Below are 22,621 nucleotides of genomic sequence, written 5' to 3'. Positions count from 1 at the left end.
CACATGGGTTTCCCTTTTCTGTATAAAGGGAGTACCCCGGGGCCTTTCTGTGCTGTGCCTAGGGTATTTCCTTACTTGGCCTTATTTATAGGATCTTTGTAAATGAGGGACTCGTTCACCTCCTTGCCTAATCTCTCTCACCTCTCTCTTGATGCTGGCGTCCCTTTCATAGATCCAAATGCAAAGCAGTTCCTACAGTAGGACAAGCTCAGTTTACAGGAACAAGTGTGGGGCAGTCTTGAGATGGACTAGTGTCTCTTTAAATGATTCCCAACTTAACTGAAATAAAGGGAGGAGAAGATGGATTAAAATTGTTGGGCTCGCTTCAGGAGTAACTGGGTGAAATTCCCTGGCCTGTGCTATTCAGGAGGTCAGACCAGATGATATAATGGTCCCTTCTGCCCTTTGAATCTTTGACTCTGAAAATGACAGGGAAGGAGAGAGTGATCTAGGGCTTGGAGAGATGTAAGAAGCCGTGGGAAGGTCTGTGTAACTCTGTCCCTTAGCAAGGGACCCCAGACCATTAGTCTGAAATAGAATATTTCCAGCCACTCCTCAGATTGGTGTTTGACTCTGAAAAATGGCCCTTACTGGTCTGCCCCCTTTGTGCTTGGAGTCTTAGTTGCCGACCTTAGTGACAAATACCAGGCTTTACTGTGCTTGTAGCCCTGCCAAGCCAAGGTAAACAGGCTAGTGCAGGATTCCCTTGCATTGGCAACAGTTCTGTTCCATCAGTTCCTCCTGTGCAGATCCTGTGGTGGTTTCACAAGTGTCAAGGGCAGCCCTTGACCTGCAGAACCTCTTACCAGTGACAATGGGTAGATCCCCCATGACTCTCAGATCCCAGAGGGAACAGGAAGGGCTCGTGTGTGTGTGTGTATGAGCCTGTCCTTGTGTCTGGAGCTTATTCCAAATGGAAGTCGAGAGGGAATAGCCCTGGGTGCCCTGATCCCCACTGGGAGGCCACTTTGGCATAGAAGGGTGTGTGAAAGCAGGCTGGCTGAGCTGCCAGAGTACGGTGTGGGTGTGTTTGTCTGAACTGTTGCTCTCTTATGGCTCCCCAGGACGTCATGGCTTATAACAAGTTCAACGTATTTCACTGGCACATCGTGGATGACCCCTCCTTCCCGTATGAGAGCGCAGCCTTCCCGGAGCTCAGCCGAAAGGTAGCCATCCCCTTCCCTGTGCGGCACCCTAAACTCTGACATGCTCTCAGAGCAAGTGCCCTCAGGGGTCCTGTTCTCCCACCACTGATATATGAGGCCCCCATTAAAGCCAGTGGGAATCCCGTTTCCTGCAAAGGAGAAGTGGGCCCTGTATTCTTATCCTCTCCTGATGGATGTCTGTGCATGTGCTCTCTATGTAAAAAGTGGTCCTCAGCCTATATGCCACCAGGCCAAACCTCTGTGCTGCCCTCAGTACCTGATTCTGTTAGTACCCCCTCTGTTAGAGACAGCAGCATTATGCTTTCTTTGGCTTTGTGTTGCAAGGAAAGATCAGGTTTGAAATAGAAGCCTGGATCACAAGTGAAATGAGTCCAGTGGTCTCAGTCCAGGCCCTGGACAATATTTGCATCACTGAATCGCAACATGCATAACTTAGCATAATTGGCACTGTTGGTGTCTGACGGATCCAGGGCTGGGATAGCAGGGTGGGGGTTAGGGCAGGATTGAGGTGCACAGGCAATGCTGTGTGGGGTCAGAGCTGGGATAGTGGGGAATGCAGGTCCAGGGCTGCGAATGGGGAGACCGTGGCCATGGGCTGCACTTTAGCTGGCATGTCGGTCTCCGTTTAAGAACCGCATTCTCTATTTCAGCGGTTTTCAAACTATGGGTTGAGATCCCAAAGTGGGTATCGACCCCATTTTAATGGGATCATCAGGGCTGGCTTAGACTTGCTGGGGCTGAAGCCCAAGTCCCACTGCCCGGGGACAAAGCGGAAACCCAATGGCTTTCGCTCTGGGCATTGGGGCTCAAATTACAGGCCTCCTGCCTGGGACTAAAGCCCTTGGGCTTTGGCTTGCCCTCCCCCACACCCAGGGAGTAGGGCTTGAGCAGGCTCAGGCTTCAGTCCCCCCTCCTGGGGTCTTGTAGTAATTTTTGTTGTCAGAAGGGGGTCGCGGTGCAATGAAGTTTCAGAACCCCTGCTCTAATTTCACCCTAGAATGTAAGGAGCAATGCTGGTGACCTGTAACGAGCAAGAGCTTCCTTGCTAGCAGCCCTGGGGACAGATCTGAGTCCACCAGGGGCAGCTCCCCATCTTCCTTCATTCTTACATGACCGTGTCAGAACAGATGTAAGGAAAGAACTTATGCAGTTCCTGGAAACTTGCTGGAAACCCAGACTGGGCAGCAGCCTGGCAGGAGGAATTCCCAACCACACACTGGCCTGCTGGGGGAGCATGTAAAGTGTGGCCAGTTACTCGGCAGGGGTTATCTATGCAGACTCCTCCGCCCCAAGTGGGAAGTGGTGCTGGCAGTGGCTGCTGCCCAGCTGGTACTGTTGTGGGAGGGAGGCAGATCTCTGTGTGCTGCACCAAAGCTTTCCAGTCATTACACTGCTCTACAGCCAAAATGCTTCTGAAATAAATGTAGTCAAACTTTACTAATTCTGGGTCACTGAGAACGAAAATGATGCTTAAAATTGTTGATTGGCTCTAGTTTTCAAGATATGCTATTGGGTCAGTATATACGACCCTTGACTTGGGAATGGCAGAGGATAAGTGAGTTATAAAGGGGAGGGATCTCAATTTAAACTAGAAATGACTAAAATACATCTTTGACTGGATCTATGAATAAATCTATGACTGGGTTTGGACAGTACTTGCTTTTTAGGCAAAACAATGAATGATGCAATCTGAAGCTGGTATTGCATCATACATGATATGAATTGCATCATGTTATTCTTAGAAGTCATGGATGATGCAATCATAACGAAGCTTACATCACTCTGCTGAACAAATTTCCCCCTATATCAGCTCTAGAAATCATACAGTGTCGTGCTCTCTTATTTGTCAGTGTTTGATTTTGCAAAGGGACACATTTCTGTTTAGCCAAAGTGAGCAGAGATGCCTTGTACTTGTGTGAACAGTGCAGATAACTTCTGCTATGTTTGTGGTGAAGTGACTTTTGCATCACAAAAGCGCAGTATAACCACTATGGTTAAGAAAGCCTATCACCTTTATTTTGGCTGCAAAATTGGAGATCAGGACAAGAGGTGGGCACCACACATATGCTGCAACACTTGTGCAACAAATCTTCGCCAGTGGTTGAACAGGAAAAGGAAATCTATGCCTTCTGCAGTGCCAATGATTTGGAGAGAGCCAACAGATCAAACCAGCAATTGTTACTTCTGCATAGTGCCTCCAGTTGGGAAAGGTGTGTCAAAGAAGAAAAAGTGGACTGTGCATTATCCAAACATTCCATCAGCTGTAGGCCCAGTACCCCACGGAGAAGGACTGTCGGTTCCTGATGCACCAGAATCATTCTCACTTGAGTCAGACGAGGAAGAGGATGAAACTTCTGGTCCTGAACCATCAATGTCACAGGACCCACATTTTCTCCCATCCTCCTCCTCTGAACCACACCTCATAACACAAGGTGAACTGAATGACCTTGTCAGGGATTTGGAACTACCCAAGAGTAAGGCAGAGCTGTTGGACTCCAGACTACAGCAGTGGAATCTCCTGGCAGGTGATGTTAGGGTTTCCATGTTCCGTGACCGTCAAAAGGATCTTGTCCCATTCTTCTTCATGGAAGGTGATCTTGTAGCCTGCAACAACATCGATGGTGTGATGGCAGCCCTCAACATCATTCACGATCCAGATGAGTGGAGACTGTTCACTGATTCATCGAAGATGAGTCTTAAAGCTGTTTTACTGCATAATGGCATTGTTTTGCCATCAATTCCAGTTGGTCATGCAGTCCATATGAAGGAAACTATGACAACATGAAACAACTTTTGAGGTGCATAAACTATGACCAACATCAGTGGCAGCTTTGTGGCGATTTGAAGGTTGTTGCTCTCTTGCTTGGTCTGCAGACTGGATACACAAAGTACTACTGTTTTCTCTGCGAATGGGATAGTCGTGCAAGAGATTCCCACTACATCAAGAAAGATTGGCCACTCCAACAGTCATTGTAGCCTGGGAGGAAAAGTGTTCAGCATCCACCACTTGTTGAATCAAGGAAGATTTTGTTACCACCCTTACACATCAAGCTGGGTCTGATGAAGAACTCTGTCAAGGCCATTGACAAAACACAAGCAGCTTTCAAGTACCTCCATGGAAAATTTCCAAGGTTAAGTGAAGCTAAGATAAAGGAAGGTGTCTTTGTTGGTCCTCAGATTCGTGAACTTCTTCGAGATGATGCATTTGACCATGCACTGCGTGGCAAGGGAAAGACGGCATGGAAAGCCTTCCAGTTAGTGGCAATAAATTTTCTTGGGAACAACAAGGCAGACAACTACAGGTTGTTGGTGGAAAACCTCCTCAAGGCATACAAAAGCCTTGATTGCAACATGTCACTAAAGATACATTTTTTGCACTCTCATCTAGATTTTTGTCCACCGAACTGCGGAGCAGTGAGCCATGAGCATGGCGAGCGATTTCACCAGGACATTGCAACAATGGAGAAACGCTATCAGGGCAAATGGAGCCCATCAATGCTTGCAGACTATTGCTGGACAGTGACAAGAGATGCTCCATTTAATGAATACAAGAGACAAGCCAAGAAGGGCTGAGTAGACACTGAATAGGACTAAACTATGTACATAATAGTTTTTTGCCTTTTGTTTCATAATAAATTTAATTTATATAACCCTTTTGCTGATTTTTAAAGTGTTACATAAACAGGACAGGTGAAATATTATCATGTAAAGCAACCATAAACACATGAAAAGACCTAGGTTTACAATTTATGCTTAAAACTCTACTATCTACACAATATACATAGACATAAAATGTAAAAACTTAAATATCTTAGAAACAGTAGCCAATCAGTTGTTTTAATTGTCATATTTGAATTCAGCACATCAAAATACATAATAAATAGCACATTTTATCTCTGAAGCAGATGACTTCTCAAAAATTGTAGACCAGTGTTATAGGTTGCTTGGGCTGGGCACAGGGCCTTTCCTGTCAGCGCAGCGGGGAGCTGACTAGTGGCAATGGCTAACAGTAGAGCGGGGTGGGTCTAAATGGGCGTACGTTGGAGCAATAGGGACATATGCTTCCTGTGCCCTCCCAGGGGGCTTACAATCCTGCCACCCACGTGTACACGCTGAACGACGTGAAACTGGTGATCGAGTACGCCAGGCTACGTGGGATCCGAGTCATTTCGGAGTTTGACACCCCTGGCCACACTCTCTCTTGGGGCCCAGGTAAGGAACTGGGCCTGCCAGGGGGCCCAGAGCAAAGGGTGGGTTGGGGATTCTGGGGTTATGCCGAAAGATGGGTCTCAGTGATCTAGTTCTTAGCACTGATATCTAGCTAGATGTGTGTGCATCCCTTTGTCAGAGCCTGGATCTGGCCAGTAACTTGCTCTTAGCTATCGTGTCTGATTGTCTGGTGGATGTGAGGAATTCAGGGGAGGATATAACCAGGTATAGTACAGGGAGGCGCTGTTTGTGCTGTCCTCACCCGACTGCGCACCTCACTCCTGATCTACAGCATCCTTGCTATCCTAGTCGTGGGCCCCCAACGCCTCTGCCAGTACACCTCAGCTCATCTTAGCACACACCTGCTCCATGCCTGTCTCAGAATATTGCTTGCTAATCTGCTTTACAAGTATTGAATTTGTAAGGGAGGGGATGGGGTGTGTGTGTGTGGGCCTGTAATCCAGTCTAGGCCCAGATCTTGGCTAGTCCACATGCTTCCAGTCGGTTAGTATTGTGCTTTCCTTCGGGAGCACAATAGTCTGGAGCCATGGCCCCCTTGTGGGACCTTAATCCATGCAACTGTTACATTTCCCAGTTCATCTCCCCACGTAGGCTAAGAGCCTGGTGTGGAGGGGGTCAGGTTCTGGCCCCTTCCCATCCTGCAGAGATGACTCCCTGCACCCAGCTTCCCGCTCCAGCGCAGCCGCATAGTTCTCAGCCTTACTTGGCATGCTTGAGGCTGCCTGACCCGGATGAAGCACTGGACTGGGAGTCCAGCGGTCTGGGTCTATTCCCAGTCCTGCCACTGACCTGCTGGCTGACCTTAGGTACATCACTTCCCCTCTCTGTGCCACAGTCTGCCCCGTCCGGCGGGGTGATGGGACGTACCCCACTTGTGCGCTGTGTTGAGATCTGTGGCTGGGACATGCTCGCTTGGTGTTGGGGGCTGTGTTCTGGGATATGTGTCACTGAATCATGAGATGGGAGAAGACGGCTCCAACCAAGCAGCTGCCTGTCCTGGGTGGAGCCTTTGCTCTCTCCTCTTCCTGACCCCCCTTGTTTGCTCTGCCTGGAGTTGCCTGGCTGTCCCCTCCCGTGTTGGGGAGCAGCAGGCGGCATTGGCCAGCCAGTGACCCAGAGCTTGGTGGCACATAAACTCTTCCTTACAGCATTCTTTGGTATTGACCCAGGTGCTCCGGGCTTGCTGACGCCCTGCTATGCAGGCTCGATTCCCTCCGGGGCCTACGGGCCGGTCAACCCCATCCTCAACACCACTTACCAGTTCATGACAGAGCTCTTTAGGGAGGTCAGCACCGTGTTCCCAGACTTCTACCTCCACCTTGGCGGCGACGAGGTTGACTTCACCTGCTGGTGGGTTACACTTCTTTGTAGCTGCTCGACGGGGGCCGGGATAGCAGGGACAGGTCCATGGAGTAAATGGCCTTGGACTGTCGACTCTGATCACTAGCTAGGAAGGGTCTGGATTATAGCAGTGCTTATAAGCCTCAAATGAGCTTGGCACATTGCTGTGCTAGGCACTGTACGTAAACACAGCAAGAGACAGTCCCTGCCCCAGGGAGCTTCCAGGCTAAATAGAAAAGAGAGACAGGGAGGCAGGGCAGTGCTATTATCCCCATTGCACAGAGTGGGGGACTGAGGCACAGAGAGGCATGAGATCACACTGTGTTTGTGGCAGAGCTGGGAACACAACCCAAGTCCCCTGAGCTGTGCCTTGGCCACAGACCATCCTTCCTCACTAGCAGTCACTCTTGGCCTAATAAAACAAATCAGCCCCCAGTCTTTGTCTAACTACACAGGCAAGAGACAGCGCTGAGCAGCTGCCTGAGGAAAGCAGACACCACCAGCTCATCCAGAGACAGCTCTCGGGCTTGCATCAATGGGGCCATCGGGGACGATCCCTCCCACTCTGGAGAGTGGGCCAGCGTGGCATAGCAACCCCGTGACTTGCTCTCCTTCCTGTCACTCTTGGCACATGTCCCCAGGGCACTGGACACTCTGCAGCGTGGCCTGTGATTTTATACTGCTCCTCTCTTTGGCGTGCAGGAGGTCGAATCCCGAAATCCAGGCCTTCATGCAGCAGATGGGGTTTGGCCAAGACTACGCCAAACTGGAGTCTTTCTACATCCAGAGGTGAGGGCCGTGACGGGGCCTATAGAGAGCAGCAGCTGCAGCACAACCAGTTTGCCTTCTGTGGCTCACACATCCACCCCACCACTCTATTTCCTCCTGGGGAGCAGGACCCCTTGAGAATACCCACCACCACTCCAAAGCTGGTACCTGGGTATGGCCCCACCATATCTTGTCCCGCACAGGCTTGTGTGAAGAGTTTACCCCAAAGGGGTCCAGGGTTGGTGATGGCTCTGGATAGTGGGTGGGGGATGGACTGGGAGCCCTGCTTAGGACCTGTCTTGGAATGAGGAAGGGAGAGAACCAAGGTAACTTCCTGTCTTGCTGCAAGCACCTGGTCTAGGTAATGTTCCTGTCTAGACACAGGCCCTTACTTAAGTGATGGAGGCTCTGGCTGTAGCTGTCCCTGTCTGTTCTGTACTGCTTCTCTCCTGGCTCCAGGTTGCTGGATATCATCTCTTCCTATGGCAAGGGCTACGTGGTGTGGCAGGAGGTGTTTGATAATGGTGTGAAGGTGAGAGCTGCTCTGTTTTCCCTGCTACAGGCCCCTGGCTCTCAGCAACAACCAGTGCAGTGTGTCCCAGTGTGCCTTGGGAAGGGAGGGGCCTGGCTGCGTGTTGATGGAGGGATGTTTGCTTACTGCATGGTCTCCTCCTGCCCCATCCCCTGCTGGGCTCTGCCAGGCACTGGGTTTGCTCTTGGGCCAGGGGTTGGTGGGGGAGGAGGGGGAAATCCTCCACCCTCGCCCATGGGCTTTTTCCCTCTTTCGTTGGCCATGGCTCTTCCCCTGGCTCCTTGTGGCCTGATCCCATAAGAGGCAGATCTTTGATCCTGTCCCGGGCACGCTCTCCCTTTGGGCCCATAGCTTCCTCCACAGCAGGTGTGCTGTTCGCGACCTGTGGCTATTCGGTCACAGCCTACTGTATCAGCTACTCGCTATACCCACTCCAGGCCAGTGCAGGGCGCTGGCTCACACCACGGCCCTCCTGGTGGTGGGGATGGGTGAGGAATACAACCAGGCACTGTCATTTGCTGGCATGGCATTTGAGAACTTAGAGCTGCCCTGCTGCTGCAGCCTCGTTGCTACCCACTCAGGGAAGGCACTCCCAGCATCTCTCTCTCCAGGCCCCTTTTGCTTCTCTTTCCCCAGCTGAAGCCAGCCACTTCTGCCTGGTACCGTGAGGGGATTGTGTGGGTCAGAGAGGGTGTCAGCTAGGGGAAGAGCAGCAGGGACTCCCCTGGGAGCGAGCTGTCTAGGTACTTACCCGGCCTTCATTGCCATAGTAACTGAGCACCTCACACTCTTTTCTCACAGGGAGGCTTGCACGGGGTGTAGTTTGGGGTGCTGAGGTGCAGGCAGATCTCAGACACTTGCCCAAGGTCACGTAGGAAGTCCAGAGTCTCAGTCCAGTGCCCTGACTGCTAGAGCATCCTTCCTAGTTCACCCTTTGGGCTGGGCGCGTGGAGTAGGAAGGACGACGGAAGTGTCCTCCATGGGGTCAGTTTCACATGAGGGCGCAGCGTGCCTGTGCTGCATTGCTGTCAGGTTGTGGTTGTCTAGAAGAATCGTCTTGCTAACTCTTGCCATTACCAATGCAGCAGTGACTTCCCATTTCTGCTGCAGGGTCCCGGGCTGAGCTAGCAGGAGGTAAGTGTGTACAGCTCAGGGGTGTGTGTGGCTCTGGGGAGTGTGAACTGAGGGTCTTCCTTGAGTTGCACTGTTCCCATGTCCCTGCTGAAGGTCCCCACGTGGGTGGTGTGTGCCTTGCAGTGCTGTGTGCTGCAGATTGCCTCGGGGGCTGTCGGCCTGGCTCTTCTCACATGCTAGGGGAGTGGGGCACGCTGACCCCTTGCATGGAGCATCATGTGTGTTTCTGTCATGTGTGGCCAGGTGAAGCCAGACACCATCATCCACGTGTGGCGGGAGAACGCCGGGCCGTACCAGCAGGAGGTGGCTCGAGTCACCAAGGCCGGTTACAGGGCCCTACTGTCTGCCCCCTGGTATCTCAACCGCATCTCATATGGGCAGGACTGGCAGACGGCTTACCAGGTGGAGCCTCTGGAGTTTGAAGGTGTGTCCCTTGTGCATGTGGGCTGTGTCAGCCTCCCCTGCAGGGCCTCACACACAGCTAGCTGTCAACGGGGTGATGTGGCAATCCTGGCTGGTCAGTCAACTAACAAGCAGGCCAGTCGAGTACTTCCTACTGCTGAACCAAGTGAGCACAAGTGCCTGTGGCTTTGGCTCCAGTGACTGGCAGCTGCCCTGCCAGTCAGGGGATGGGCACTGAACAGCCCCCCTCTGGTGTGAAACAGTCAAACAGTCCTTCAGCACATGTAGCTGATGGCTGCCATCGGGGACCTCCAGGGGAAGCCTGAGTCTCTATGGCTTGAGCTGATGAGCCAGGCTCTGTAGCTGGAGGCTGTAACAGACTCTTCTCTGTGGGCTGGAGACAGAGGGGACATGGCACACACTGCTCCATGGGTCACACCCCATCTTCCGATCCGTTGTCATTCGAACAAGTGTCTCTTTTGACAGGCAGCCTCGAGCAGAAGGAGCTGGTGATTGGCGGAGAGGCCTGCATGTGGGGTGAATATGTGGATGTAACTAACCTGACGCCCAGGCTCTGGTAAGAGAACCCATCAGAGGACCTGGGGATTACAGTGGATGACGCTGGATATGAGTCAGCAGTGTGCCTTTGTTGCCAAGAAGGCCAATGGCATATTGTGCTGTATTAGTAGGTGCATTGCCAGCAGATAGAGAGAAGTGATTATTCCCCTCTATTCGGCACTGGTGAGGCCACACCTGGAGTATTGTGTCCAATTTTGGTTCCCCCACTACAGAAGGGATGTGGACAAATTGGAGAGAGTCCAGCGGAGGGCAACGAAAATTATTAAGGGGCTGGGGCACATGACTTACGAGGCAAGGCTGAGGGAACTGGGCTTATTTAGTCAGCAGAAGAAAATAGTGAGGGGGGATTTGATAGCAGCCTTCAACTACCTGAAGGGGGGTTCCAAAGAGGATGGAGCTCGGCTGTTCTCAGTGGTGGCAGATGACAGAACAAGAAGCAACGGTCTCAAGTTGCAGTGGAGGAGGTCTGGGTTGGATATTAGGAAACACTATTTCACTAGGAGGGTGGTGAAGCACTGGAATGGGTTACCTAGGGAGGTGGTGGAATCTCCATCCTTAGAGGTTTTTACGACCTGGCTTGACAAGGTCCTGGCTGGGATGATTTAGTTGGTGTTGGTCCTGCTTTGAGCAGGGGATTGGACTAGATGACCTCCTGAGATCTCTTCCAACCTTAATATTCTATGGTGGGGGGCTGGCTTGAGCCCTTCTCTTCTAACATGGGCGACTGTCCTTGGCCTGATTGCCCACTGAGTTGTGTAAATTGCAGGGAATTCCACTCCATTGGGGCCGATAGGGTGAGATTGTGGGAAGAAGAGAATTGGGCCCCTGTGTCTCAGTGGGAGTACAGCAGGTGTGGTGGTCTCCCAATCTGTCTCCCATCAGTGGCTGGCTCACCTATAAACCTGGATTTATGGCTGTCTGCTTGGATATAGTGAAACTCCACAGAAGGAAGCGAAAGGGAAGCCCCATGTTGTGTGAGTGCGTCGCAGCATCCATAGCAGCTCAGGGTGTAGGGACCTGTGCCTAGCACAACGCTTTATGAGAGGAAGACTGTGCAGTGCAGGATTCCCGGTTTTCAGAATGTAGATGTACTGGCAGATCTTAGCAGACAGCGGCCTTCCAGGTGGGTATGTATCCAGTGTAACTGCACAGGCCCCGGGTGGTAGGCACACATGCAACCTTTGTAGATGAGCAGCTCTGCTTCAGTGCTTTAGAGTCCCCATCTTTTGGGTGCTGAATGGTACCAGGCTTTGGTCCTTGTGCCTTACAGTGAAATCCACCTCCATCTAACTGCCTTGTGCTGAACTGAATGGCCTTAATTATTTACAGTCTCCAATTCCCGCTGGAGCAGAGTTAACTGGCTGTTACCGTAGGCTGGGCCCAAAGTGGTTCCTTGAGCTCTTGTTTTCCAAGGGCTTTTTTTTAAACACTTGCTAAATTATTATAAAAATAAAAAATAATTACATTGACTTAAAATGTTGTCCCACCAAACCAGTGGCCTTGCTCTGCTCCTGTCATTCTCACGCCAAACTGGCCTGTTCCAGGCCCCCCAGCTCAGTTGGCAAAGGAGAGGGGTCAGTAGTATTCTCTGGCCCTGTGGGACTCATTACCTCCCCCAAGAGGGAGGCATTGTAAAACCTCTATGAGGTTGTCATGCTGCCGTCCTCCTTTTGTTTCCTTCCTGCCTTCTCCCCTTTATGAAGCTCTAAATGAATGAATATAACTGTTGGTCAATACCTGATCCAGGGACCCTTATACAGGATTTAGCCAACCTTCCTGTCTTAAATTCTCTATAGAAAGACTGGTCAACCTCAGCTCGACTTTCTCCTCTTCTCCACTTATACTTTACTACGCAGGGGTGGGGGCTCATGTTTTTGCTGCAAAATGTCAGTGAGCATGTAATCCTGTGTTATCTGCTCTGCCATCCCACCCCATTCAATCTGTTTCCAGGTATGGCAGTGATAGGCATGTTGGTGCACACGAGCAGTGTGCTGTTTGTTTAGGGAACATCTGCGAGGAACCAGTAGGCGGGTTTCCTTAAGTACATTCAGTGTATTGGCTGTGGACTGGCATAACATCCTGTTTGCTAAGAGACTCCTATTTCTCTTCTTTCCCATCACCCACCTTCTAGGGTCTGTCTACACTGCAATCACAGGGTGTGATTGCCACACGTGTAGACATATCCAAGCTAGCTTTAATTTAGCTTAGGTTCCAGTAACAGCGAAGCCATGGCAGTTGTGGGAAGATTTGTACAGCCTGTGCTGAAGTTCATGCTCCCACAACTTCACTAATCTGGGCCCTGAGCTAGATAGATTAAAGCTACTTTGGGTGTGCTGGCTTGAGCTGCAGCCACACCATTAATCCCGCAGGCAAATGACGCTCTGCTTTCCCAGTGACTTGGAAGCATGAATGGGTCAATGTTATTAATGTGCTCAGATGCTAGTTAGATTTTAAAGCTGAAACCTAACAAACTAGATTTGTCAATTGAATAAATGTTCTAGCCAATATTGGAATGGAAAATAATTCAGACAACCCCTTTTTATTGAGTACAGGGAGCAATAGCTTACTCATTAACACTGCCTTCTTTTCAGATCCACTTTTACCTTGGGACAGTGCTTTTCTATCAGGACACTGAGTTGTTCTTAACCAATCAACAAGTTTATTTATTCAGCCAGAACCACATAAGTATATAATCAATGGTTTATAGTCAAGTTTAGATGTCTGAAGTTCTAGCGTATGCTGAATACAACATGCTGTTTATATAATAGAATAGTACAAATAACCAATATTTCTTTATTATGCTTATAATTGTCAGTTATCAATTCTTTAGTATCTGTAGTACATTTGTCATCTTTCAAGTAATTCTGCAAAGAGTTAGGATGTACTTGTTTTAAGGCAATCTTAGCAGTGTGGTCCTAGTGTTTGGTACACAAAGGACTAGTTTAAAATATCAAAAGCAATTGCTTCAAGTTATTATCTGAGGTTCTCTTAAGCCAATTTTATATATCCAATATCAGGTTCCTTGAGGTCTCACTAGAAGGGGTGGTGATGCAACAAGGGAACTTTCAGGTTTTTATTTAAAGAACAGAAAGAAATACAATCTCTGAAATGAAATCTCACCCCTCCTTTGTGCTGGGAACCCTGGAAAGGGAGAGTCTGCCCATTCCAGGGGCTGGTCAGGTGTCTGGTGTTGAATCTCACTTCTGCAGCATTTTTTGGAGAGAAGATACAGCAAATTGAGCCCCACCCCCATGGTCAGGGCCGGCTTTAGGAAGTGCGGGGCCCGATTCGAATACCCGGTGGCGGTCCGGGTCTTCAGCGGCACTTCGGCGGCAAGTCCTTCACTCACTCCAGGTCTTCCGCAGCACTAAAGGACCCACCGCCGAAATGGCCGGAGCGAGTGAAGGACCCGCCGCCGAAGACCCGGACCACCGCCGGGTGAGTAAAAATTAAAAAGGCGCCTAAGTTAGGCGCTCTTCTTTAGGGCGCGAGGCCCTCTTAGGTGCGGGGCCTGATTCGGGGGAATCGGCCTAAAGCCAGCCTTGCCTACGGTGACCTCAGTTTTACACCTTTTCAGGGACAGGGAGCGTTGGAGGAGGTGTGGCTCTTATTTCCAATTGGATACTGACCAAACAAACTCTCAGATTTCAGCACTCGGTTTTCCTGCTGCTTCCCTCATATCCAGTAAATGGTGTTTTTTCATCAGAGATTTTTTTATCAGAAGTTTTTGTTCTTTATTTCAAGGATTGTATTTCTCTATTAATCCCTACTGTTAACTGGACTTTTCTCCCTTTAAGCAATTTCTTTCAATATTTCAAAGCTGTACCCTGTATAGGTGCTTATATCTGTCAATGGTCTTTTTCCTCCTTGTTCTTTACAATTAATATCACTTCTAGAGTGCAACAATCATTGAGAAAGAAAACCAACAAAATCCCTTATAGTTCTACTAAATTTAGTGGATCCAGTCATCTAGTCCATTCATTCTTTGATTTTATATATACAGCATTTCACATCCTTGAGGGCTTGCAATACAAGAGAAAATATTTTGAAGGAACAAGACTGGAGAGAGGGTGTATTTGATTCATAAAGCAAGCAAATGTACAGCTTCAAATTTGGGATGAAAGCTAGTTGTTTTGGATTTCTTGGAGTATTGGGAAGTTTGGCCTGTGGAACCTTTAGTTTTCTGAGTAAGCTAGTATTTGAACAGTTTATTTGATTTATAGTTGCTCAGTTCCCCCCCCCCCCTTCCCAAAAAAAAGTCTCTGGCACTTAATTCATTCCTAGGATGAAACAGGCTAATGATCACTGCTGTAGGAAAGCAAGGTGTTCCTTTGGGATTTGATGGGCAAGAGAAATGGGGTGTTCATAGCAGCCAGCTGGCATCACAAGATGCTCTATACACATGCAGGTCATGAGAGGAACTTGTCTGAGTAACAAGAGCTTGCAGAGTTTGTTTCCTATTGCTTATTTCTGGGGATCTGTGGTTTCTTAACCCCATTTGTCTTGCACTCTGGAGGTGGATGTTAATCTCTTGTTGTCTTGAGTTCCTTTAGGACAGGGATGGGCAAACTTTTTGGCCCGAGGGCCACATAGGGGTTGCGCAACTGTATGGAGGGCCAGGTAGGGAAGGCTGTGCCTCCCCAAACAGCCTGGCCCCCACCCTCTATCTGCCCCCTCCTACTTCCTGCCCCCTGACTGCCCCCCTCAGAACTCCCAACCCGTCCAACCCCTCCTACTCCTTGTCCCCTGACCGCCCACACCCGGGACCCCTGCCCCTTATCCAACACCCCCTGTCCCCTGACAGCCCCCCTGGGACTCCCACCCCCTATCCAATTGCCCTCTGCTCCTCATCCACTGACCGCCCCTTCCCGGGAGCCCCCGCTCCCTGTCCCCTGACTGCCCTCCCGACCTCTATCCACATCCCTGCCCCCTGACTGGCCCCCTGGGACTCCCACTCCCAACCCTCCCTGTTCCCCATCCCATGAACGCCCACCCAGAACCTCCACCCTATCCAACTGCCCCCTCCTCCCTGACTGCCCCCCAGAACTCCCCACTCCCTTACCCAACCCCCCGGCTCCCCGCCTCCTTACCAGCAGCAGGAGCTCGCAGCCGTGACACCCGGCCAGAGCCAGCTGCGTTCCCCACACTGCCCTGTGGGAGCCGTGGTCCAGAGCGCGGCCGGAGTGGCTGCAGGGGAGGGACCGGGGACTAAGTTCCCCATCTGGGAGCTCAGGGGCTGGGCAGGACGGTCCCCCGGGCCGGACGTGGCCTGTGGGCTGTCGTTTGCCCACGTCTGCTTTAGGAGAAACTAACATTTGGAACAGACAAGTTTTCATGTAGAAGGGAATAGAATGGTTGCTTTTCTCTTTTAAGGTCTTAAGGACTAATAGTTACTAATAATATTCAAGGTATATTTGACAATCTTCTTCTCACAGCTCCCCAGCCTCCTCCATTATTGTTCCAATTTTTCCTGGCCTTGGAGAGGCTTTTGTTCAGTTAAATCATGTCTGTGCTGACCCCACGAATAGCAAAGTATAGCGACCTGGGTGTTAGTAATGCCTCTCCGCTCTCAGGGATTGCTACTGTAGCCTTTTGCGTTCCCCAGGAGGCTAGTCCAGCTTTTCTGCTGACATCCCTGCATTTCTGCCTTAGTAGGAAAAGTCTCATCTCACAGTTCAGTGCAGGAGTGTTTGGGAGTGCCTACTCTTAGCAGCTCTCTGACTTCCTGTGTAAAGTAACACATCTTTGCATCTCATTTCCTCAAGGCCAAGAGCTGGGGCCATAGCTGAGAGGCTGTGGAGCAATAAGACGGTGACAGATCTGCAAGATGCGTATATACGACTGGCAGATTTCCGCTGCACGCTGCTCAGGTAATGGTGACTGGCCTAGTTCCTTTCATCCAAGACCCCAGCTAGACACAGGAAATCACTGAGTCACCTCTGGGGTGGAGCAGCAGTGAGCAGTCCTCTTGGAACTGCTAGGGAATCTAGGGAGGCAGACTGTAACTGGGAGCTGGGATTTCACCAGGGCACTGGGCTTATGCAAAGTGCCATGGCATCATTAATACCCATGAGCGGTCAGGACCTTAGTTTGCCAACTCTGGTAGATGGCACCACGCAGCAACACAGCACCCCTAGTGCCATGCTGAAGCATTGGTTCAGTATTGATTCAATGGCAGAGCACTCCCTACAGAGTTGCCAACACTGCTTCTTGTAGCATATGAATTTTTCTTGAGGTCTCCCTTCAAGTAAAGACCAGGCTTCACCCTGCTTAGCCTGTGAAAACTGATCTTATCCCTCACTTTCCTGAGCCCTAAAATATCATCAGATACCTCAAAACTTCAGTATGCCGGGGAGAGAAGAAATTAACCCTTTACTTCAGCACATCACCCTCATCAGAGCACCAAAAGTTTAAGAGTAACTCCTTCCCTTTTAAGGACTGGAAGCCTGAATGCCTGGGTTCTGTGTAACATCCCTTTGTCTCTTCTGTTCCAGGCGAGGCATCCAGGCGCAGCCTCTCTTTACAGGATACTGTGATGCTGAATACAGTGGGTTCTGAATGGAGAACTCAGCTGCCCCCACCCCTTCGCCCTGCATGCTGTGTGTGTATCTCTGACGATAGCTGCTCCCATGTGCTACAGGGCGTCCCTGTTGCTCTTGTTCTTGCAATGAGCCGATTTAGATATTTTGCTTTTTTTCTACTGTTTGAATTTTAAATCCAATAAAGGAGGAGTCCCAAAGAGAGAAGGTGCCTTTCCAGTCTGTCCCAGTGCTAGAGCAGGCTGTGAGAGGCTCCTGGCCCATCCGCAGCAGGGTAGCTTGCTGGGCTCCAGTCAGCTATCGCACTGGGGATGCACAGGGTTTGGTGTGTGGAAGAGCCCAGGCTGGAGCCTGCCGGGTTGGCAGCTACAAACCCTCTTTACTTTGTAGTGACACATGCAGCGCCACAGTACCAGTGTGAGAGTCACTTCAGAGTGGACACCCATCACCTCCCACCAGCAGGGGAACTTGCAGACCCTGCCCTGCCTGTGCACTGCATGTGCTACTGCACCCGACTCCTAGTGCAGCAGAACAGCTCCACTCCCATCTACCTCCATGCCTGCCTACCTCTGGGAGCAGAGGCCTCAACTCAGGGTTTGCTCCCTGCCCTGGACATGCCTGAGCATGATGATATTGCTGGGAAGCCTGGCTCGTCCTGTGTGCCTAACTGTATAACTTGTGACTGATCTTGGGGGCACAAGGGGTTTAGCCAGGCGGGGCAGGCAGTTGTAGTCTTAGTTGGTCAGATGAAACCTTAGGCTCTGCCTAGCTTTTACCTTGACCACTGAAGGTGTTAAAACTACAGACTACTTTCTCCATGCTAAACTGTTACTGTGTGGTAACACCCCCCACTTGTTTCCTAGTGTGGACATACCGTTGGCATGTAAGATTTTCTCTGCAATAATGCACAAGCTGTTAGTGGGGGCTAGCTACCCCAGGCCATTCAGCCCAGCCCATGTTTGTTCTGCTGTTTCTTTTCCCTTTGTTCCTCCTAACCACTCTGCCTACAGCCCAGTTGTGCTTTCCTCTTCATGCCACTCTCTCTGCTCCTTACCCTGGATGCTGTCGTCTTCTCTTGCCTGTCTCAAGAGTGTGGCCCCCCCAAAGCCTCTATGAGGCAATCACTCCAGATTCCTCCTTCAGCTTCCTTCTTGCGTTCTCCTTTTTAGGAAGCTCTAAGGGAATTGCCCAATGATACTACAATCCCAGCTGGGCCCTCACTGGCCAGTCCCTTTGTTGGGTATGCAGCCTCACACAGGACTCAGTCAGTGTATCCAACCTCCCGGTGGAGTCCCTGCAGCGAGGGTTGGCTCAGATTTATCTTCTTGTCTTCATTTGAATTGATTGTACACTCCTAGAGGCAGGGACCACCTCAGCTGTTCACTAGATGATCAGTGAGTTGAGACACTTGTCTTTGACAGCTAGGATCTCCTGGTGAAAGTCCAACTGGTATCTGGTTTGGGGTTAATTTTTCTGTACTGGACAAGATGCTGCACTGCAGGAACGCTATGCAGCTTTGCTTTAAATGAGCCACTTCTGGCTGTCACTTCTCACAACTGTTCAGATGTTATGATTGTTAAATTTTCATTAAAAATATCCGGAAGTGGCTGAGTTTGAATTTATTTTTCATCTCTAGTTCTAGAGTATATTCTTAAAGGGATGATTGTCTGCAGTCCTTCCTGTCCCCACTAGGGGACTGTCTTGGGAGATCTGCTGTTTATGTAGGCCAGTGGTTTTCAACCTGTGGTCCATGGACCCTTGGGGGTCCGCAGTCTGTGTCTAAGATTTCCAAAGGGATCCACACCTTCATTTGAAATGTTTTAGGGGTTTGCAAATGAAAAAAGGTTGAAAGTCACTGCCGAGCTAAAGCCCTCAGTACTGGCCCATATGCATGGAGGGTGCTATTAAATGGAGGCAAGGAGAGGGAGCATTTCCAGGGACCCTGCATTATAATATGAAATAGTGTTGCACGTCCCAACCTTTTCCATAGCAGAGTGCCCCTTCCAGGCAGCAATCTGGGCAGTGCCGTGACCTACAGAGTAAGACGGTTGAAACAGCCTAATCACTCTATCTAATTTAAAGACTGGGGTAAATTAATTTACTGCCTACAACGTATGTTACTAAAAAACAAAACAAAAAAGAAAACAGGAAACTGCTGTTTTCAAAGTACATTGGATTGTGCCACACAGCCTGTGCTGAATGAGGCAGACTTCCCAAATGCAGTATTAAAAATTGGTACCTTTAGTTCTTCTTTGAGTGATTGTTCACGTCCATTACACATTAGGTGTACGCGCGCCGCGTGCACGGACGTCGGAAACTTTTTCCCTTAGCGGCTCCCGTCGGGCCGGCAGGGCCCCCTCCTTCCCGCCAGAGCGGCGCCCCGCTCCAGGATATATATATCCCTGCCGACCCGACCCCTCCAGTTCCTTCTTACCATCCGTGGTGGCGTTGGAACAACTCTGTCTCTCGTCTGAGAGTGTCCCTTAGCAATAGTCATTAGTGTTATCTAGCAGTTATCAGTTAGTTTATAGTAGTGTTGAGCCAGTAGTTAACAGCTCATTAGGGTACTTAAAGTTCCTGTTGTTTGTTCAACCCCGGCACCGGCCCTGGGCGGCGGGGTATGCCACACGCCCAAGGCTTCAAGGCTTGTGCCACGTGCCGCAGGCCTATGCCATTGAGCGACCCCCACGCCTCGTGTCTCCGTTGCCTGGGGGAAGCTCACCAGAAAGAGCGCTGCAAGATCTGCAAGGCCTTTAAGCCCAGAACTAAAAAAGAGAGGGACTTTCGCCTTAAGCAGCTGCTCATGGAGATGGCGTTACAGCCCTCCACTTCGACGGCACCGTCTGCCTCCGTGCGGAGCGCCCCGGCATCGGTGCGGGAACCGGCACCGGCGGGTCACCCGAAGCCCGCGGCACCGACCCAGCGGGGAAATGCACGACGCCGATCGTCTTCGCCGGCGAAAGCGAAGGGCCAGTCTAAGGCCCGAGGACGCTCCCCGCACAAGAGGCCGGCACCGGTAAAGACCTCGAGTGCCCCTAAGGCCGATACGGCCCCAACACGGACCCCGGTAGTGGCTCCGGCGCCGAAAGGCCCGTCGAGCCTCGGGATGGGCGCGTCGAGTGAGGATGAAGGGCTAGAGGAGCTCGTGGAACAGCCCTCCACTCCGGACACGTTTGAGGCAGCTAAGGACCTCATCGCTTTGTCCGTCGAGGCCCCGGCACGCGCTGAGGGCGCTCCGCCGATGCTGCCGCGTAGAGGCAAGCCGGCGATGTTGCGCCCATCACGGTCGCCGTCTCGGCACCGCTCCAGGAACCGGTCCCGGTCGAGCTCCGCCTCGGTGGACTCCCGGTTGCCCTCGGCGCAGGAAGCACCGCAGCAGTCGGGCTTCAACAAGCGGTCGGCACCGACTCAGCAACCGAGCACGAGTCGGCACCGCGAAGCGTCGGCGGTTCGTTACCCAAGGCCGACCAGTCATAGCCGTTCCCGGTCCCGCGATCACCGGTACCGTTCCAGGTCCAGGTCAGCGAGGCGCTATTCCAGGTCCTGGTTGCGGAGGCGCTACTCCCCAGAACCGGACCGGCACCATCCTACGGCTCCACCGTGGCCTTCCAGGTCACCGTCCGTGGTCTCGGGGGCTGACTCAGACCGGTACGGCGGGTATGCCCATAGGTCACGGGCCAGCAGAGACTACGGTCAGTCCCAATGGGGCCAACCGAGCCAATGGCCATTCTGGACACCCTGGGCCTACCACCAGCAAGGACCCCCATCGAGGGCCTCGAGATCCGGGCCATCCGGGTACCGATCCCGCTCCCCGCGGCACTGCCCGCCATCGTATAGGGAGGCAACGGTCTCTAGACCACCGGAGCGGGAAGGAGTGGACTCGGCACAGAGTACGGTGCCGTCCCAATCCCACGCTGCAGGTCAGGCCGCAGAGGAACAACTGGCTGATGCCAGGTTGCTGGACAATGAGGATGGGCAGAAGGCCCCGACCTCTTCCTCCTCGCCAGATGAGGCGGTAGCGGGCACATTGGTGTCCGGCCCTCCCCCGATCGACCATCGGGCACACCAAGACCTGCTTCGCCGGGTAGCCCTCAATCTGGGCTTGCAAGCGGAGGAGACTGTAGAGCAGGACGACCCCATGGTTGATATCCTGAGCCCAGAGGGCCCCTCCAGAGTCGCTCTCCCGATTATACGGACAGTACAGTCCAACTATAAGACGGTGTGGCAAACACCGGCCTCTAGTGCGCGAACTGCAAAAGGCGTAGAGAGGAAATACTTCGCCCCATCTAGAGGGTTTGACTTCCTCTTTCTTCACCCGTCCCCCTGTTCGCTGGTGGTCTCGGCGGTCAACGAAAAAGAGCGGCATGGCCAGCAAGCTCCTGCCCCCAAAGGCAAGGAAGCTAAGAGATTGGACTTATTCGGGAGGAAAGTCTATTCATCTGGGGGCCTTCAACTGAGGATCGCCAATCAGCAGGCGATTCTAAACAGGCACAATTTTAACTCGTGGGCATCAGTTGCCAAGTTTAAGGCCTCCCTCCCACCTGACGCGCATCAGGAGTTCACGGCCCTGGTGGATGAGGGAATGGCAGTGGCCAAGACCTCATTGCAGGCCGCACTAGACTCAGCCGACGCGGCGGCTAGAACAATTGCGTCGGGAGTCGTGATGAGGCGTTCGGCGTGGTTGCAGGCTTCAGGTCTCCCGCCAGAGGTACAGACCACGCTGCAGGACCTCCCGTTTGAAGGTTCGGGCTTGTTTTCCGACCAGACGGACGCCAGGCTACATAGCCTTAAGGACTCACGAGCGACCCTTAAATCGTTGGGTATGCACACTCCGGTAACGCAGCGTAAGCCCTTTAAACCCCAGCCACCGCAAAGGCAATACCACCCTCGCCCCCGACACGAGCCGTACCGCCGTCGAGGCAGGGATAACAGGTGGAGTCGTAACAATACGCCTAACCAGGGCCAGAGTCACGGCCAGGGCAAGCCGCAGCCAGGGAATAAACCAGGCTTTTGAAGCTACGCCCGAGGACAGCGTACCATATCTAAAAAACATACCGGATCCTCCTCTGTTTTTCAAAGACCGCCTGTCCCATTTCTACCGGGCATGGTCGCGCATAACATTGGACCGATGGGTCCTGCGCACAGTGAAGGCGGGCTATACCCTCCATTTTTCCTCGCCCCCTCCCTGCCATCCCCCTTCCCCGTCCCTCTTCAGGGACCCTTCTCACGAGCAACTTCTCACGCAGGAGGTTCAGACCCTTCTCGCTGCTGGAGCAGTAGAAGAGGTCCCAACAGACCTGAGGGGAAAAGGATTCTACTCCAGATACTTCCTGATCCCCAAGGCAAAAGGAGGCCTCCGTCCTATTTTGGACCTGCGCGAGCTAAACAAGTTTCTGATCAAAGCTCGCTTCTGTATGGTCTCCCTGGGAACTATTATCCCATCCCTGGATCCGGGGGATTGGTATGCTGCCCTCGATATGAAAGATGCCTATTTTCACATTGCAATCAATCCAGCCCACAGGCGATTCCTGCGCTTCATGGTCGACCAGTGCCACTTCCAATTTACGGTCCTGCCCTTCGGCCTGGCGTCAGCACCATGAGTGTTCACGAAATGCATGTCCGTGGTGGCAGCCTTTCTTCGAAAGAGAAGGATGCGTGTGTTCCCGTACCTGGACGATTGGCTACTCGCGGGCAGGTCGGAGGCCGAGGTCCAATCTCACGTGAAGCTGGCCTTGCAGACGTTCGACAAGCTCGGCCTCCGGGTCAATGTGCCCAAGTCCATGTTAGTCCCCACACAGAGGCTGGACTTCATAGGTGCAACCCTGGACTCGGTAACCGCGCAAGCGAGCCTACCAGAGGCACGGTTCATGTCAATTCACAGAGCCGTAAGCTCGGTCCAAAAATTCCCCACGACAACGGCAAGGTGTTGC

General features: G+C 51.7%; 1 protein-coding gene across 3 annotated transcripts in view; it reads left to right on the top strand.

The window, feature by feature from the left end:
• The window catches only part of HEXA (hexosaminidase subunit alpha), a 32,851-nt gene extending 14,554 nt beyond the window's left edge, over positions 1 to 18,297 (top strand). For 2 of the 3 annotated variants that reach the window (XM_005280990.5, XM_008166797.4), the window contains exons 6-14: positions 1,065 to 1,166; positions 5,246 to 5,378; positions 6,566 to 6,746; positions 7,440 to 7,526; positions 7,965 to 8,037; positions 9,415 to 9,595; positions 10,060 to 10,150; positions 15,918 to 16,022; positions 16,647 to 18,297. In XM_005280990.5, coding sequence (XP_005281047.2) covers positions 1,065 to 1,166; positions 5,246 to 5,378; positions 6,566 to 6,746; positions 7,440 to 7,526; positions 7,965 to 8,037; positions 9,415 to 9,595; positions 10,060 to 10,150; positions 15,918 to 16,022; positions 16,647 to 16,710 — 1,017 coding nt within the window. In that variant the 3' untranslated portion in view covers positions 16,711 to 18,297. Of the gene's footprint in view, positions 1 to 1,064; positions 1,167 to 5,245; positions 5,379 to 6,565; positions 6,747 to 7,378; positions 7,527 to 7,964; positions 8,038 to 9,414; positions 9,596 to 10,059; positions 10,151 to 15,917; positions 16,023 to 16,646 lie in introns of all 3 variants that reach the window. The other variant, XM_042851606.2, reaches the window with a different exon arrangement.
• The last annotated feature ends 4,324 nt before the right edge of the window (positions 18,298 to 22,621 follow it).

The sequence above is a fragment of the Chrysemys picta genome, chromosome 10 (genome assembly GCF_011386835.1).
Source record: "Chrysemys picta bellii isolate R12L10 chromosome 10, ASM1138683v2, whole genome shotgun sequence".
NCBI classification, from domain to species: Eukaryota; Metazoa; Chordata; order Testudines; family Emydidae; genus Chrysemys; species Chrysemys picta.
This window is presented reverse-complemented; position numbering and strand designations above follow the sequence as displayed.